This window comes from Pituophis catenifer, unplaced genomic scaffold (assembly GCF_029215685.1).
Source record: "Pituophis catenifer annectens isolate HBS135680 unplaced genomic scaffold, rPitCat1.0.hap2 SCAF_3, whole genome shotgun sequence".
NCBI classification, from domain to species: domain Eukaryota; kingdom Metazoa; phylum Chordata; class Lepidosauria; order Squamata; family Colubridae; genus Pituophis; species Pituophis catenifer.
The window spans coordinates 90,032,308-90,051,340 of NW_027256883.1; the positions used below are offsets into that span (position 1 = coordinate 90,032,308).

At 36.0% G+C, this 19,033-nt stretch overlaps 1 protein-coding gene across 1 annotated transcript in view; it reads right to left on the reverse strand.

The window, feature by feature from the left end:
• LPCAT1 (lysophosphatidylcholine acyltransferase 1) overlaps positions 1-19,033 on the reverse strand; it is a 46,680-nt gene that overhangs the window by 9,956 nt on the left and 17,691 nt on the right. Inside the window, exons 4-10 of the mRNA XM_070939110.1 lie at positions 17,501-17,613; positions 12,000-12,060; positions 10,148-10,206; positions 7,934-7,968; positions 5,992-6,046; positions 1,974-2,056; positions 19-144 (exon numbers count right to left, since the gene is read on the reverse strand). Of these exons, the coding sequence (XP_070795211.1) occupies positions 19-144; positions 1,974-2,056; positions 5,992-6,046; positions 7,934-7,968; positions 10,148-10,206; positions 12,000-12,060; positions 17,501-17,613 (532 nt within the window). The remainder of the gene's footprint in view (positions 1-18; positions 145-1,973; positions 2,057-5,991; positions 6,047-7,933; positions 7,969-10,147; positions 10,207-11,999; positions 12,061-17,500; positions 17,614-19,033) is intronic.

The window sequence follows — 19,033 nt, forward strand, 5'->3', positions numbered from 1 at the left end:
CATTGATAATTTACTTACCCAAGATTTCTTACAAGTTTTGCAAATTCTAAGAGACAGGTATCTGATGGGAGGTGGAGTTGTCCTTCGGCCAAAGCCAGCTGGCAATCTTCAAAAGTATAGTCTGTTACTGAAATTCCTAAAGCCCTTAAATACACAAAAATATGTACACATATACATATATACTCACACAGTTTCAGGAAGCATCTATTTGATGCATAGTTCAAAAGTTCAATCATGGCATGGTAGTACAACTGAGAGAAGTTTTCTTGTTTTACAAACCTTTCAGATATTAGAAGTGGAAGGTAAAAATTGAAGCAGAGGTAATGACTTGAGGATACTATGTTGAATTTGCATTGAGGAGACTAGACTCCATCCTATTTAACATATCTATTTCTTGCAATCTCCAAATTTCACCTTAATTTATAACTTAACTTAATTTATAACTGCAGCACAGTAGATTGCTATATTTGGTTATTTTGTAATTTCTGTCCTCCTTGTCAAATCAGATCCAAGAAATGGTTAATCAGGGTGCTGCCTCAATACCTTGCATGTGTAAATTTCCACAAGATTCAATACTGGGACCATTCCAATTTAACATTTGAGTCAGGATTTGGCAGCTTGATTTTCTGATCCCAGCAAATACATGCAATGAGTACTGTAAAACCATTTCCCCATTACAAGATTTTGGTTACTTCTTAAAGTATATTAGTTACCCACAGAGGTTGTTAGGAGTTAAATGTTCTGAAGCATCTGACAATACTCATTTCTATATTTATCAAACACTCGGGTGATGTATCTATTCTCAGTCAGTACTCGGAAACTATAATCAGATGGATAAGGATTAACAGATTGAAACTAAATCCACTGCAAGTGAGATTTGACAGAAAAATATTCTCAGGTTCTAGAAGGCACACAGGTCTTTCTATAAGTGACATGTTTGTTATTTCCCTAACAAAATGGATTCAATTTTAAATATAAATATAAAGATTTTAAATATAGAATAGCAATTTTTAAAGTAGCTGTAATACATAGAACTCTTTTTCAGCCATGCATGATAGCAGTAAGAATAGCACTTTAACTTATTTACCATTCCATAGTGCCTTACAGCACACTCTGAGCGATTTACAATGTCAGCATATTGCCCCCACAATCTGGGTCCTCATTTTACCAAACTTGGAAGGATGGAAGGCTGAGTCAACCTTGAGCCAGTCAGTATTAAACTCTGTCAGCCTGCAATACTGCATTCTAATCATTGCACCACCAGGACTCATGATGTAGTTTCTATTTTTTCTTGAATAGAAACCTTTTTGCAGTGCTAATTTTCATTTCTAAAAAAAATCTCATGCTTGACTATTAAAATATATTCTCTTCAGTAGGGACTAAAGATTCTGACATTTCAGTTACTGAAAAAACTTATCTGCAAGTATTTAGACAGTTTTGCTGTTCATGTATGGTATTATCTAGTAAAATGTATCTGAATTAATACTATAAAAACATTTTACTCCTAGATATGTGCTTGAGGAGCACCTCTTTTTACTGGACTTCCTTTATCAGCCTTCTTCTTCTCAGCTTCTAGTTTGAACATGATGTTTACATGAAATATAAACTGTCAATGAGACAGAGGACCTTAACAAGAACTCTGACACTGGGGGAAATAATCTCTTATCTGCAGTTTTTCCCAACCATTTTATTTTAGTAATTTAACATAATTACCCATATTTCCTCTCTTTCTCTGTTACAAGCATGCAAATATTTAGTTAGGTCTTTGGTTGACTCTACAATGTTCCTAATTTGGTTTTGTTTGTTTGAAACACAGCAGTAATTATTTCCTACCACTAATATTTTTCCTCTATCTTTTGACATCATGGCACAGAAAAAGTATTTTTCTTGCAATATTTCATATATAAGCAAAAATGTTGCTACTGTTTGAAACTATGAGGTTATTATACTATTTGAAACCTTAGTTTACTCACTCTGCCATTACACGCCTCACATTGTTCGCATATAAAGATGGGTTTTTCTTTTCCTCTTCAGAAGGTATATACACAGGTAGGAACTATACACAGGAAAATAAATTTTAATGACATTATCACATTACACAAACATATAACATTGGTGTTTTGAAGATAAAGAAATGTTATGGGAACAAGCATTTAAAATCAAGAATAAAAAAACCTAACAACCTGAAGCCTGAATAATCATTGAGAAGAAATACCAGCATGACAAGTATTTGGTTTTCATTTCCTCTATTAGCATGTTCTAAGAACAAATGTAACCCTTCAGAAAGCAAATGATTATTTTTGCTCAAATTATGTCTCTACCTTTGTATTAAGGTTTCCTGTCACTACAGTTATTCCATTTCCCCCCATCATTCAAGCCTTTAAACTGGGAAAACCCTTTTTATTTAAAAGAGCACTCAAGATGTGAAATGAATTTCTTTCCTGCCTCTTGATACAGTACACCATTTTAAGATACACAAAAAATTAAAACATTGTAATAAAACAGGCAAAAACCCAAAACATTTCCTAAAAGTAAGGTAAGCCAAAGTCATATTATCATGTTTACAATAGTGGTGAATATCTGTAACTCAGCTGTAGGATCACGGTGGAGGTTTGTTCTCTGAGCTTGTGGGTTGGTTTCCCCATGTTTTGTTACCAGAGTAGGTAACATCTTCAGCAGAATTTAGGGGATGTCTGTATTTGTACAGTATGTTCTACTGCTTATATGGGCTTCTGACCAGTCACCCTCCACCCATCACTCTCCAACTAGCACTTTACCTACCAATGATCCTCACATGATGTGACCCTCACCTGACATGACCTCCACATCACAAGACTCATTGACCACACAAAGCTCTTATGAGCAGAACACTGACTCTGACAAATGAACCTCCACACTCAATATTATCATGTTATCAAATCCCTGACAAATTAATTTATTTCTGCATATCTACAGCCAGTAAGAGTTGATAGATACCCCTCTGGGAATCCATAGTTAGATACTGCTATAGAAAATACTCTCTCTCTTTCTCTCTCTTTTTTTAAAAATAATTTTTATTGAGTATTTTACATTTTAAAACCAAACACACAATAGCAAAAGAAGAGACAAAAAAAAACAAACAAAAAAAAAACACATGCACATCAGACGTTAAAATATTGTATTTTATTTTAACATCAGAAAATTCTCTCATGTACTCATCAGTTTAATTCCTTTTTATGGGACATATACTAGGAAACATACAACAGGAACTCTAAGAAACATGTAAATGATAGCGAGGCTCATGGCAATAGATGAGCAACAGGTATTTTGGCCCAAGGCAATTTAGGCTTAATTTTTAATAATAGTTAATTCAAAACTGGGCATAAATAGTTCGTAAAATAAACTTCTGCCTGCCAAATTTTATAGATGCTAAAGTTGCCTTTGATCACTTTTCAAAGGCAACCCTAGGGTGAATATTGTAATTAAGACATGGATCTCTTTGGCTTGATATTTTCCTCTCAAGAAATGTAACTGCGCAAAACTGGACAATGTTATTCTGAATATAATAGCTGTCTGATCCTTCAAGATAAATACAGCATCTAAGAACAAGAGACATCATACAATAATGACTCGAATCCAATATCAGTTAAACATTTCAGAATATTACTTTGTTATTGCTTAAGCTAAACTTAGATTGGAAAGCTTTCACATGATAAAGTCGATATAGTCAGCTGGCGCCATCGCTGACTATTGGGGGCAAATCATTGGCCCCCACGGAAAGGGCTCGCAACTTGGGCGTCCTCCTGGATTCACGGCTGTCTTTAGAAGAGCACTTGACGGCCGTGACCGGGAGGATTTTTCATCAGGTTCGCCTGATCCGCCAGTTGCGTCCCTTTCTAGATCGGGACTCTCTACACACAGTCACTCATGCCCTCGTCACCTCTCGTCTGGACTATTGTAACGCTCTCTACATGGGGCTCCCCTTGAGGTGCACTCGGAGGCTCCAACTGGCGCAGAGTGCGGCCGCGCGGGTGGTTATGGGAGCAACGTGGAGTTCCCATGTAACACCTCTCCTGCGCGAGCTGCACTGGCTCCCGGTGGTCTTCCGAGTGCGCTTCAAGGTTCTGGTTATCACCTTTAAAGCGCTCCATGGCTTAGGACCTGGTTATCTACGGGACCGCCTGCTACCACCAATAGCCTCCCACCGGCCAGTACACTCCCATAGAGAGGGGCTCCTCCGGGTGCCGTCGTACAAATAATGTTGACTGGCGGCCCCTAGGGGGAGAGCCTTCTCTGTGGGGGCACCTACAATCTGGAACGAGCTCCCCCCAGAGATACGGAGGATCCCGGATCTGGGCACCTTCCGTCGCGCGCTTAAGACTTTTTTATTTCATCAAGCTGGCCTGGCCTAAATCTTCTCCCCTTTTTAAATGTAAATTTTAATTTGTTTTAAATTATGGGGTATTTTAAATTCAGCCAAATTATTTAATTCGTTTTTACTTTATTTTAAATTTTTGTATTTATGTGTTTTATCTTGTGGCTGTTCACCGCCCTGAGTCCTTCGGGAGAAGGGCGGTATAGAAATTTAATACAAATAATACAAATTTAATACAAAAATAAACTTCATCCAAAATCATCATAATCAAGAAAGCCACTATTTTCACTACTCCTTCTAAGATCTTATTTATAAATAAAGTTGAGAAAATTAGCTGAGTAGTAGCATTCAAGAGGGCTCCTTTGATAATGGTCTCAAAAATATTACTTCGGAAAGGATGGAACAGTGTTTTTTTAAAAAAATAAGCCATTATAAAACTCATTTCCCCAGCAGCCTCCTCTTGTCAGCCAGAAAGATTATGTAAGTATCAAACATTTGCTGGCCTCATTCTTTTAAACATCTTGTCCTCCTCCAAATAGTTTACTTATCAGAATTAGCTAAATGATTGCTTCAGTTGCCTTTCCAATATCAACTCAAAATGTAGAGACAAATTTGAAGTAATTCAAAGTAATTTCCTTAACAATATTCTTTAAAAATTACAATAGAGATTTTTTTGCTTACTATCTTGGATTCAAAATATAATAGACATCTGAAATAACTCGAGTGAACAATGTTTGCAAATACATTGGAGACACAAAAGAATATTGTGTCTACCCACTACCTTACTATCAGTCTAAATTGTCGCATATGCTAAGAAATAGCTACACAAGAAGTTCAGAAATTGCTAATGTGTAATGGTGTAATGACCAAATGACATTAATAAAAAAGTTATCTGCAGATAGACAATAATCTCAATTACAAATACATAGTTTTACCAAGAATATGGTTTAGAGTCCATTAGCATGGGAAGTATGTTGATTTATAATATATATGACCATGTTTCAATGTGTTATATTTTAATGTTATTAATGAAATTACATGCTAAACAGATATGAACAATTAGTATTTAGATCCTGTTAAAGATCTCATTCCCTCTTGTACTTTCAATACAGATCAGTAAAAGCTAGGTATCATTACTATCAAGAAATTTGTACTGTATTGAAGTAAGAGTGTATTAATAAACAGAGATGTGCTGCTTTATATTTTGATAGAAAAATTATTTGTTTGATTTTCATGAAAGGAAATATTCCTTGAAAATAACTCTATAGGATATTGAAGAAGATACGTCTCAGGAAAGTCTGATAGAAGAAAGCCAAATGTTAAATGTAAAGCTTGGCTTAGCTAAAATAGTGTTAACTTTATTAAGTAGGAATTCATCTCTGCAAACAAAACTCTTCAGTTGCCTGCCCCATCCATAGATCAGCTTTATATCTGATTATTTGGGTTGGTTTAACTACTCCTTTGAAGTTGAGTAAAAATACTTATTATGATAAAAAAAAAGTCATACATCTCCATTATTATGTTCTACTGCACATAAACACAGAAAGATCATCACTAGTTGTGTCTTTTTATTTCTCTCTTCCAATATCTACGCAGTAAAAGTGCAGATTAATTATACTTTGTGTTATTATACTTACCTCTATTTCCACAAAATTATGAAACTGACATAAGGTAAGCCACAGAATCGTCAACCTTAAGAATAGAATAGATTAAAACTTTAATGCCACTTTAAATATACACTAATAAGCATACATTAAAATGAAATTTTGTTATATTCAGCTCTCAAAAGATAACCATTATGATATACCCGCATAACCACACATATATGACACAGAGAAACATCAGTCTAGTTTGAATGTATACATATACATGGCAAAAAAGAAAAGAAAAGAATCTTGCAAATTTACAAGGTGGGTGGCATAAGGAACAATGCTGTTACAGAATTTAGTAGTCCCGCTACTACGGGTACAAAATCTCTTCCCAGAGGGAAGCAACAGAAACAAGACCGTGAAGTGGGTGTGTGGGGTCTCTAACAATACTTCGAGCTCTAAGCACATAGTGCTTATAATCAGTATTTGAATAACAGGAAGCGAGCTTCCTATAATCTCCTCAGCTGTCCTTATCACTCTCTGTATGGACCTTCTATCTAAGGCACTGCTGCCACCAAACCAAACAATAATGAAGTTTGTTAAAATGCTCTCAATCGTGCCTCTGTAAAAAGTGGCCAGGACAGAAGGAGAAAGATGTGTTCTCCTCTTCTGATGCAGGAAATGCAAACGCTAGTTTGCACACTTCACTTAAGATGAAATGAATCTTGTCATTTGACAAGTTCATATACTATGATCAGTTCTGTTGTTAACATTAACATTTTTGAGCTTGAAACAACTAGTGTTCCAATGTTTTTGTTTTGTCTATTCTCGAAACAAAACTCAGACATTTCAAATATATGGGCTCTTTTATGTCTCGTGATTGAAACATTTTGTGACTCATTATTTGGTTACTTTTTTTCTACCTAGCAAATCCACCAATTGGCACTGTCATGCACCTAATGCTATTGGTTTAGGCTAATGGTTTGTAGCTAGAGGTGTATCATGAGCTGGCATACTAGAGAAACTACATGGTTTAGCATGTGAAAAGCCATGTTGGATTCTGTTCTGCTGCTGGAGAGAAAATTACTACAAATAATTTATTATGACTGAAATAGACTGCTACTGCAGCTTTGCGGAAAAGTATATACTAATATCTAACTTAGGCAATCTTGTCTATTCCCCTGCATTCCATTCTAATATTGTGCTTTCATTTTAGTTCTAAATTAAAAATTAAAATTAATTTTTTTAAAAATTCTCCCATTAAAGGTAAGAACATCTCTCCTTAAACTCCTTCAACCTTTGTACCATGTACCTGCCTTTAAGGAGAAATTAATTATTTCAGCTGGATGCATACTAATATTACTATCTCTGCTATGCTGGTTGGTAGGCTATATACACTTTATAGAGAGCCTTTCACACATAAAGCTCATGTAGTAGCTTTGTATTTTCAACTACCAGACTCAAACAGCATTAGTCACCCTTCTTAAAAAATATCACCACAACCAATTCTAATGAAAACTGTGTAGCAAATAGCAGTCAGTACTGAATATCACTTTCCTCCCCCGTTTGCAACATTAGAATAAGAAATGAGGGAGCAAGGATCATATTCCAAGCTCCCTTTTTTCGTATGGTTGGGATATTTGAAATATTTCAATGTAATATAGCCAGTTCAGGAAATTGGGATAAGATTTTCAAGTTGCACTGTTTGCTCTGAGGTTAAAACAAAACACATTTTTCATTTCATACACAATCCTACAGGTATTAACAATGCATTCTATTTGTTTTAAAAGTTGTTTCATAGAGAACACGCCCCAAACATCATTAACAATCCTCAGAATAATCAGATCAGTTTGGGTCCCAATTGTCAGTTTTTATTTTAGAAATATTAAGTCACTGCCATTTACATCTGAGCAAAAAATAATTTGGAGGGTGAATGTCACACTAAATCTTAAGAGTAATAAATAAGTCAAATAGTACATCACTGACTTACGCTCCTGGGCCTTGCCATGTCCATGTAATTGTATCCTATAAACAAAATAATTCTTTTAAATATAGGTGTCACAGCTTCTTGTTGCCCTACTCTCAACATAGTAACAGGTTTCATCAGAAAAACAGCATCCATTTAACAGTAGATAGATATGATACATTCATCACAGTATCATTTCAAAGATTTTGAAAATGATTTTTTTGTAATTAGAAATATAAAGCCAGGTGTCAAACTTTACATGCTAATTTTATGTCTTCCACAAATAATATTTCTATTAGAAATATTACAAGTAGAAGTATTAGAAATAAAAATTTAATCTATACTCTCAGAAATAAGACTTCAAGACAGATAAAATAATGAAGCGTTACAATGGATATCTCTTCCAAGAAATGTGGGGCACAAGTCCAGGACCAATGGAATGGAAGACCCTCAAAAAATGCCACAGACAGTAATGGCATGTCAGCATATTATCTAACAGAAAATTGTACTGACCGGATTGATTCTGCTGTCATGGGCTATTTTAATCCGAAATATTTCTTTCCACTGTGGGAGACTGGCAGCACTGGTGTATGGTGCTAGCATAATATAGGTTAATTCAATCACTGTTCCTATGTTCTTATTGGGCCTTCCTTCCCAGGGTGGAATGAATATTTCAAAGAAAAATATTTTCACGCTATGTAATTATCCACAATTTAAAGCCAAAATGTTGACTGGGCTAGCAGAGGATTAGAGGAGGGGAAGTAAGAAAGAAATTGAGAGATAGGAGTGGAAAGTGGATGTCAACAGCACAAATGAAATAAAGTGCTCAATAAGAAAATGAAACTGAAGAGTTAGCCAGAGAGATATGGAAGAAGACACCTTGCCTAGTCCATTCAAAGGCATCCTACCCATCTACAATTCTGATTACTACTGGAAACATTCCCCCACCCATTTTTTTCTACTCAGGTTAGGTAAATGTGAAGAAATTCTGCCCAAATTACAATCCCATTTTAAATTTTGTTTGCTCTACGCTTGACTGCTGTTCTAGGAAAATGAAATGAACATCCCTTAATTTGGAGCTTAAAATATCAGCTGTACTTATACCAAAACACTTCTTTCTAACCAGCACAATAAATGTTATCCCCTACCCAATCTGATTTCTCTAAGTCAGACTATTGCTTAGAAAGAGTGCTAAACTGGTATGAACAAGTCTTCTGATCGCCCATCGCAGATAAAAGCTAATATTTTGTTACACTTATTTCTTACAAAAATCTCTATCTTAGAAGGGTTTTTACTTTGCCTTGTTGTTGCAGTGTGTTCCCTTTAGCTGTCTTACAACAATCATTTTTCAGAATGATTGTGCTTTTATAACATTGGGCAAGTTGAAAGTACTTCACTTTCTCTGTTTACTGTAATATTTCTCAACCTTAGCAGCTTTAAGATGTGTGGACTTCAAGTCTTAGAATTCCCTAGCCATGAGTAGAAATCTAAATATCTTCATGGTTAAAAAACACTGGCCACATTACTTATTTTATAGAGATATTCAAAGTGCTCTTCCTTTTCCATTATCTTCTAGGCTGCTTGGCTATATAAGCAGGTATAAGTCCATGAATGTAATTTTCTTATATAATACAGCTAAACGTTATGTAGCCAAATGCAAAATTAACTGAGATCTAATTGCTACCTTATACCCACACTGGTGTTCTTAACCTATGTATTACAGGGTTTGCTATTAGTTTGTTTAGATACCATCAAGTGCTATTTTATGTTACTATTATACAAGTATCATTTAAATCTTAATTATAATTAAGCTGATCATGTCCAAAAGATTTTAGCTTTCCAGTAATTTTTCAATTTTGCATCACTATTTTTTAAATGTATAGTTACCATTTTCAAACTTTGCAGGCAGACGTTGTTTTTAATGGTATGATTATAACTGAATTATAATTATATAGTTATATAACTATAACTGAAATTGATTAATGACCAAAAATATTACTTTTAACTTTGGAAAATGCCTGATTTGCTCTCTCACACTAAAGAATTAAGCCAGTTCATGCTGTACTGTACGGTATTTGTCTAGCAATAGAACATTTTAAAAAATCAAGTCATCTAGTATTGGTCCTTTGCTTTTCAAGAAATAGATTTGAGAATATACTTTCAAATAATTTCTTAACATTTTCTCTAGTAGACAGTATTATTTCAGATATTGATATATACAATCGGTACAATACATACCAGCTTGTTTGGATAACGTAAGATCACTGGTTGCACAGGTACTCCAGGGATAAACGCTCCTACAATATGCATGGGACACATATTTAATTACAACAATCTCTCACTCTAAGCTATTATGGCTTTAAAGAAAACTGAATAGATCTAAATCCAAGGAGAACCCACTAAAATCAATGACCATTAAATTACTTACATCTAACTTAAGTACTGCTGATTTCAGTAACTCTGTTTTAAGCCTAATTAAGCCTGGACTTTGGATTGCGTGAAAAATGGAGTATCTGTGTTAACTAATACTTTAGCAGTGTTTATTTTCTAGACAATATAAAAAATTGTCTACTGACAGCAATATTCTCCTGCCAATATAATCCCTTGATGTTGATATATGTCTGTGAAGATTCTCTGTCCCTCGGGTCATAGTTATCCCAAAAGTGCTTCTTTTTCTCCAAAAGGCAACTGGATTTTTTTTCTTGAAGACATTTTTTTCCTTGATGTTGATATATATATTTTCCAGAATGGACAGAGCAGAAGTTCTATTACAAGCTTGTTCAGTAGAATATACATAGTATTTTGAAAAATAAACTTTACAAGATGAAACAGGTAGTTCTGCCCTTTTAAGTTTTAAAGAATTCTGATTTCAGTCTAAAATAAACATTTTGGACTCAAATTAGGGCCATTTCAATCCAAGAATATTTCCAGAATGGAATAACCAGATGAAATAACACATTTTATGTTCAATGTTCTTTGAATTTGAAGCGTATTGCATATTTTTATATTTGTTTTCCAATGATATTTTTTTTAAAAAAAAAAAGGAAAACAAATCTGTTTTATATAGATATTCGACATAGATTTTAAGTTTATGGCTTACAAATATTTATGTGAATGTAATTGACATTATTATTGATAATTTCAATGGAACAGATATTAGATGGAAGAAAAATGCATTATAAATAAAATGTATAATTGGAAAATTAGAAAGACATCCCAAGTGAACAAATCAAGACTGTTTTATGTGTTTTTCAGTTTCTGCAATGCAAAAATTAACATCATCTTTGGAAGATTGCTAGCATCCTTCTAGATTTGCATTATTAACATTCCTATTTTGGTTCATCATTTTACCTTTCTCTAGAATTCAGCAATTTACCCATAGGAGTACAAAACTCTTTGAAGTCCTCTGTCGAAGTCCCAACGAAGGAGGACTTAGGGTGTTTATATAAAGACATTTTTAATTTCATGTGTATGTTATCCAGTTATTGAAACTATTATTGAAATCCATTAAATCAAACATTTCTCCTTAATTAAGAAGTTTCCAAATTTTAATTTTAGTTTTCTTTTTTCTGTCTCTAGGAGCTTTGAGTCATGCCATTGGGGAAGGGACCAGAAATTGGTAGTATTAGGAAAGATTAATGCAATGCAGTCAATTATTGACAATACACAATCACAAAAACCTGGATTATAAATTCAAATTCAAATATATCCACATATTTCACAAGTTATGTAGTCTGAGTATTTTTAAAACATTTTATTGAATGTCATAGCAGTAAGTAAACACAGAAGCACATACATCAAGAACAACCGTTGCATTTTCCCAGGGAACAGTCATAATGTTTTGCAACGTTTTACGAATATTTGATTTTTTTAAAGAGGCTAAGTATTTTTGGTCAATTAAATTCTGCAAGGCATAATATTTACATATGTATAAATGTTATAAAAATACTCAGTCGTTCCTCCCACAAAGGAAGGAACAGAAAAGGGCATATTTGCTGTAATGTAGGAAGTGAAACTAAGCAATAATGAACACTGAATTGCATGTTTCAAAATCCAAAACTATTAAAGGAAAGCTGTACAAAATACTTACCAGGTTTGAATGTAATTAGGCAGGATCGATTAGTACAGGTTCCTTCTGGGAATATCATTATCTTTAAAAAAATCAAAATATCTGGTTAATATTTTTGGGCAGCTGGTACAGCCTTTTAGAAAACATGTTTCAAATGTAGAATTTAGTCTTCAATTTGCTATTTGAGGCATTTGTAAAAGGAAAGTAGTAATCTTTGAAAAAATTCATGGAATGAGGTCTAGTGTCCATATAAGCACTCTCATTTTGGCACTGTAAAAGGTAGGAAGTACAATGAAATGTTTTCTCTCCATACACCCATTCCTTCTTATCTAAGAAGATAGCTCTTTACAGCTTAAGAAGAAAATACACTGTGAAAGCAGCCACTAATTCCATGATGGCGAACCTATGGCATGCATGCCAGATGTGGCATGCAAAGCCTTCTCTGTGGGCACACATGCACGCCGTCGCCCCAGCCCAGTTCCAATTGCATTTCTCCATTGCGTTTCACTCAATTCCATCTTCTCACAAAAGAAAAAGATCTCACGAAGTTGGAATTGATTGAATAAACTTTTTCACTTGTGCACTTCACAATGGGGGAAGCGGGGACCCGTCCTCCTCCTGAAGCCCATTATGACACGGAGCCACAATGTGACCCATGTGGCTCTTTCACCCCTCTGCTGAGGCTCCCTGTGGCCTTGATGCGGCAGAGGGATGAAAAAGCTGTTGCCCTATCATGGCGGTAGTGATGGGCAGAGCCTTAGTGTGGGAGCGAAGCGACCTGTACTTGCCTTTGTGCGGCAACAGCATTCCGACTGGTACATTTTCTGTTGCCACTAGCAAAGAGGGCAGGGCAAATCTTGTTGGCCTTCCTTTTCCCTCGGCAGGGCAAAGAGAAAGAAGGGGGCGGCGTGGGGAAGTGTTCCCCTTCCCCGGCCAAGCACTGAGCACAAAAGCCCAGAGGGGGGTAGATGGGCCAACAGAAGCACCCCATTGGTGAATAGGATGGTGGAGAGGCCTGGCCCGGCTCTCGCAGCTGTCCCACTGTTCGGCACCTCTAGATGCGAGCTGCCGCCTTTGAAATGTGCCGCGCTTTTGAGGAAGCTGGGCAGGATGGCTGGGGCCGGGAGGGGCAGCAGAGGAGTCAGGGCTGTTCCCCCCCCTCATCAGCAAGCTGGGCCTGGAGAAGCATGGAGAGTTGCGGGCCAAGTGCCAGAACATCAGAAAGTCACTCCACATCGTACCAACACGCATTTCCAGTGCGCATTCCTCTGTCCTGAAGTGGGATTGAGTGCGGGGTAGGGGGAAAGGAGCAAGGGGAAGGTTAGATGGGCTTCTAGGAGAAGCCCGGCTGGCTTTCCTTTTGGCGTGGGATGGAGAGGAAGACCCAGTAAAAATCCAATTTCCCACAATAAATGGGGAAAATAAAGGCCCGGTGATCCAGAGTCCAAAAAGGGGGGGGGTCTGTTAGTCGGAGGATTGGAGAGGAAATCAGCTGAAATCTGGCCGGGAGACTATTCAGAGAGGGATCTGCCTGGGTCTCTTTTTCCCTCCCACTTCCCTCCCACTCCCCTCTCCCGGCTTTCTTCCCTAGCCTCGTTTTAAGGGGAGAGGGAAGCAAGGTAGGACAATAGTAGCTAAAAGGCTGTGAGGGGGGTTAGGGTTAGGATTTATTAAAGACGGGGATGGGGAAAAAATGCCACTCCTTTCCCAAGGACCCAGGAAAAGTGGAATAAAAATAGGTGTGTGTGTGTGTGTGTGTGTGTGTGTGTGTGTGTGTGTGTGTGTATGTATGTGAAAATAACAGCCCGGGGTAGCTTTAGCCACAAACAACAGCTGCTGTTATTTTTGCTGAGAGCCTCTAAGCTACACAGTATTCTTTAAGAAATACCAACAATAACAAACCATAATATACAGGATTAAAGGAAGGATGGTGAAATCAGAGGAGGGAGGGAGGGAGGGAGGATGTGATGGCCCTCCAGAGGCTATTGCAGTACACTCCCATCATTCCCGAGTTGTGCTGTTAAAGAAATCCAGTGCCATCAGGGAGAAGTCAAGTTGTGAAAGAGTGATTGAAATTCCTCACAAATTATTATTCAGGTTAAATTGCCATATTGGCACTTTGTGATAAATAAGTGGGTTTTGGGTTGCAGGGCACTCGGACCCTAAAAGGTTCGCCATCACTCCACTAATCTATCTCCTCAGAGCCCATGTTTGGAAATCCTCACACTGCTTCCAGTTCAGGGAACTCACTTCCAGGAATGGCCAAACCACCCTTGCAATTTGTGGTCATAAATTGAGGACTGCCTATATTACATTGGAGAATGTTGAGAAAAGGGGAATACAATGATCACTAAATCCATACGAAAATGCTAAATTGTTTGGTTCATTCAATTCAGAGAAAAAGATAGTTGATTAAGAGACATAATTCTATGAATCAGTAAGGAAATTCTTGGGAAAAAATACTCATATTTTCTAAGCTTACTTTTCTCAGGAATGAATAAATGCTGAGATTTTTCCCTTCTGAAGCACACAATTATTGCTCTAAAATCATTCAAATATTCACTATATTTACAATATAGTAAACAAAAATGGTCAGTGTTTATTATAATTGCAGAAATGGAAGGCCTTTGAAAAGTCATGGATGTTTTATTACTAGGCTCTACAATGACCACATTCCATAAGCAAAGTGCTGCAATTACACAGCAAAATAAGTCACAACAGGCTATTATAGTCTTCTTTTACAAAAGGTAAATAGAACAGTTCATTTAGTGACCGTTCAAAGTTATAAGGGCACTGAATAAAGTGACTTATGATGTTTTTCACACTTACAACCTTTGTAGCATCCCCATGATCATGTGATTAAAATTCAGATGCTTGGCAACTGGTTCATACTTATGACCATTGTAGCATCCTGGGGTCATGTTATCACCTTTTGCAAGCTTCTGACAGGCAAAGCTAATGGGGACACCAGATTCAGTTAACAACCAGGTTACTAACTTATCAACTGCAGTGATTTACTTAACAACTGTGGCAAGAAATGTCGCAAAATGGGGCAAAACTCACTTAACAAGTGTCTCGCTTAACAGAAATTTTGGCCTCAATTGTGGTTGTAAGTCTAGAACTACCTGTATATGAATACCTATCCAGTGACCAGCAAATTCTGGTTCATTTCACAAGCTGGATAAGACAATCCCCGCCCCCGCTTTCAAGGGCTCAATGAGCACTGTTGACAAATACCGCTGGCAAAGAACTGTACCAGCTTGCCACACTGACCACATTCATATGTCACATTCAGATAAGTTTATGATTGGAGAATATGCCAGCTATATGTCTCCTGAAAATAGATGTAGCTAATGCCTAGGCTTTGTTAGTGAATATAATATAGTGCCCAAATAAAGAATGTTGGTTTTGATAGTAATATAACAGAGAATTAAGCTATTAAGCAAATCAAAACTTCATTCCTAGATTTCCTTTTAACTGTCCTATGTTCCAATCCTGAGAAATCTAATTAGTCAAATGATTAATCAAACCAAAGAATATTAATTCATATTCTTTTATGAGAAAAATCAGTAGCCTGGACCAATGGATTCCTGATTATGCAAACCCAGCAAAGCACAGAAAAATTCAAGCGAGCATGTATGAGAATTGTAAAAATTATGTACCCTTCACTGCAGAATTATAATTATAACACAATACTGTTTCACATTCAAGGCAACCATGTAAGAATCACTTGTCAATGGGTTTCTTAGGTTCAATGTCTTCTACAGACAGACAATTTACATTTAAATTTCTATGGATCAGAAATTTAACCTTAAAACTCTAATTAATTTAAAAATACCTAGATAAGAGTGCTTAAATATTTTAAATCCAATTTATACTTATTTGTTGCTGACAGTCTTAAAACAATTGCTGCTATAATATAAATAGTTCTGTTCATAGGAGTCTATTTATTGTTTTCAGAACCTGCTCATTTCTTTATTTTTAGTGGAGTCCAATATAACAATCATATTCATTTTAAAGACCTTCAACACTTTTAATGGATTTCTATTTTAAAGACCTTCAACACTTTTAATGGATTTCTAGTTTTTTATTTCAGCATATCAACCAATGACAATGCTTTTCTGTTTAGCACCATGCTGGATCCTTGGTTTTCTGCTCTATTTTCTCTCTCTTTCCTTTCTAAAAAGAAAAAAAAGTACTCAGCACAAAATTCTTTCAATTAAAGCCTATACCTGACCACACCAACTGGATACTTCACATTCTTTTCTGCTCCAATAAAAATAAAAACAAACATATGCTAATTGAGGCCCTTAAAATGGTTCCTATTAGATTCTTTCCTCTCCCTTTCTTTTAAAACAGCCACGCAGTGAAAAAAGTGCTCCTCCTCAGCAACTCTCCTCTGAGTGCTTACGTTGTGTACTGTGAAGACTGCTGTGGCTGTCATCCACTTAAGGCAATAAAATGAAGACGAAAACGTGGTTGGGGATGATATATAGAGCCGGAAGAAGCGTGAGAAAGAAGATCTCCAAGCACAAGCCCCACAATGTACTGTGAAACATCTAGGAAAGAAGGCAGCTGAATGAAGATGAAGGGAATCTAAAAAAGGGACAGGACTGTAACTCAGACTTCCTGGTCAGCTCAATATGCCTGGCACACATGTTCTTTGCTCATCTGCCTGTGGTTCCCCCTCCCCCCGTTTTGCTAATCCTAGATTAGTAGATGAGCACAATTCATAAGCCACGGAGGCAGCTGTGCAAAAATACAGGTTTTAAAATAAAAAGATCATTCATCTCTCACAACTATGTGTATGCATATTTAAAAAATGATTGCAGGAAAGTACCACAATTGCCCAAGAAAAGAAAGCTCAAATGTCCTACCGTATGCAAGCAGAGGAAAAATGTAAATTGATCTCATAACCTGAAAACTCTCTTACCACTATTTGTAATATACTATACTGAAATTTCAATCACTGTGAGTACCATGTAAATAGTAAAATGAACGACCACTATAGAAAAGAGAACCATGATTCTCAAGCTCAGATATCTGTTAAACAAAAGAACTAGAATGCTAATGAATCACAAATTTCATTCAAATGAATTATCAATTATTTCAAATTTGTTATTATAATGTAATAAATCTATATGTAATCAAAACTATAAACAAAAACAGTATTTCCTTTGCCTGCCAGCATTCAGAGAAACAGCTTCATAAACATTCATGGGCAAATAACAGATTTAGAAATAGAAATATGGATTAAATATTCCTAAGTATTATTTAAAAAGAGGCAATTTTTCTGTTCTTATAGGTAGGTTTACCACTTTAAATCAAGTTATGTATAAGAGAGAAGTAAGAAAATGCTAATTCAACAGGGCAATGAAAAACTCTGAATTCAAACTGAAATTTATCTTAACCACTGTTGGGATTCTAAATGGTGATGGCAATTATGTTGAACAAAAATAGCATATTTATACTATTTCTTTACAAGCAAGAAATACAATTAAATTAAGATGCTTTATCAATACCTGTGGCCATTTGCCATTAGACTGAGCACGCCGTCTTATTTCCTCAACAGTTTTTCTGCGGGAATCCTGATCCGATCGAGATACAAATACAGGTCGAATATATTTAATTAAAGCTAGAAAGAAACACAAAAAGATCAACATTTCCAAGTTTGTTCCTTTGGTATTGTTTAAGTTATGTAAAATGTATCAATAGTAGAAGCAAACAAAATATAATTAATAAACACATTCTAGAAAAAAAGACAATGTAACTGTTAATCTTTTTTTATATCTTGACAACAGGAACCACTGTTGAATGCTACAATAGTAACAATACATTAAAAATAAACTGGTTAGTTATTACTTTGCACATTAAACCCTTAAATTGAAAGCACTTTTTAAAATCCATTTTAACATACCCATTTTATTCTCTTTCTTTCTTTTTGAAATTACCTTATTGAATTGAGTACAATTTGAAGCTTCAAACACTTGAGACAATTACTTGTTCCAGATGAATGAAAACTTAACTAAAAAGCCAAAGCATAGCAGCCTAGGGAAAGTTTATAAAGTCAATGCCATGCAATTTTAAAATTATGTTATTTTGGTTTGTGACTGCTGTTACATCACATTTATGTTTATGGCTTATCACAGAGTTATTAAGTGGCTCCAGCTCAGAGCTGCCAGAGCCCTAGGCAAACGGGTCATGCTAACTGCATTCTTTTTGATGTATTCCTTACTGTGTATCTGCTTATTCTCTGGTAATCTCTTTTTCGCCAATGAATGACAACAGCAACATTAATTCTCTTCTTCCTAATTATCCCAACACTGGGTTGAGCATTCCCAAGGGTGGAAGAAAAAAACCTGTAAGATTTACCCCTTTACCCAACTTCCTTATGAATTGAGTTACAGAAACCTTCCCCGCTATTTAGCCTCATCCATTTATTTTGGGCCATATCCTTCTAATATTGTAAAACAAAGGAAAGCAAAGGAAAATCATAAGCTCAGTCACTGTCACATGATTTTTCACTTAGTGACTGAGTTGCTAGTCCCAATTGTAGTTGCTAAATAAGAACTACCTGTATCCACAGAACTATCAGGAATCAAATAAGACAGGTTTTACTTATGTATATGCAGCTTCTTTATACTCCATGACTCATTTACTAGACTATTTTATTGTACTTATTTATAACCTGCATGGTATTGTGTTACTTGTGAAGCAAAAGAAAAATAGTTGTCTAGGAAGGTTTCAAGAGGGAGGGGGTAGAAAAGCAGACAATAGATTTTTCTGAAAAAGGGGGTGGGGTGAAAAAGGAGCAGGCGTGTCAAACTGGCAGCATCATCTGCAGGCCATGCCTACCCCAGCTCCACGAAGGGGGAAAACATGGCCATATATCACATGATATGGCAAGTTTGACAACTGTGAGCTAGAGTAAGGAAGGTTGGTTGCCATCTTTCACCTGAAGCTCACCTTACAAGGTTGTTTACAAGAATAGAACTGAACAACTTCTTAGATGCCATCTTTAGAATACAGAGATAAGGAAATGCAAGAGTCTTGGT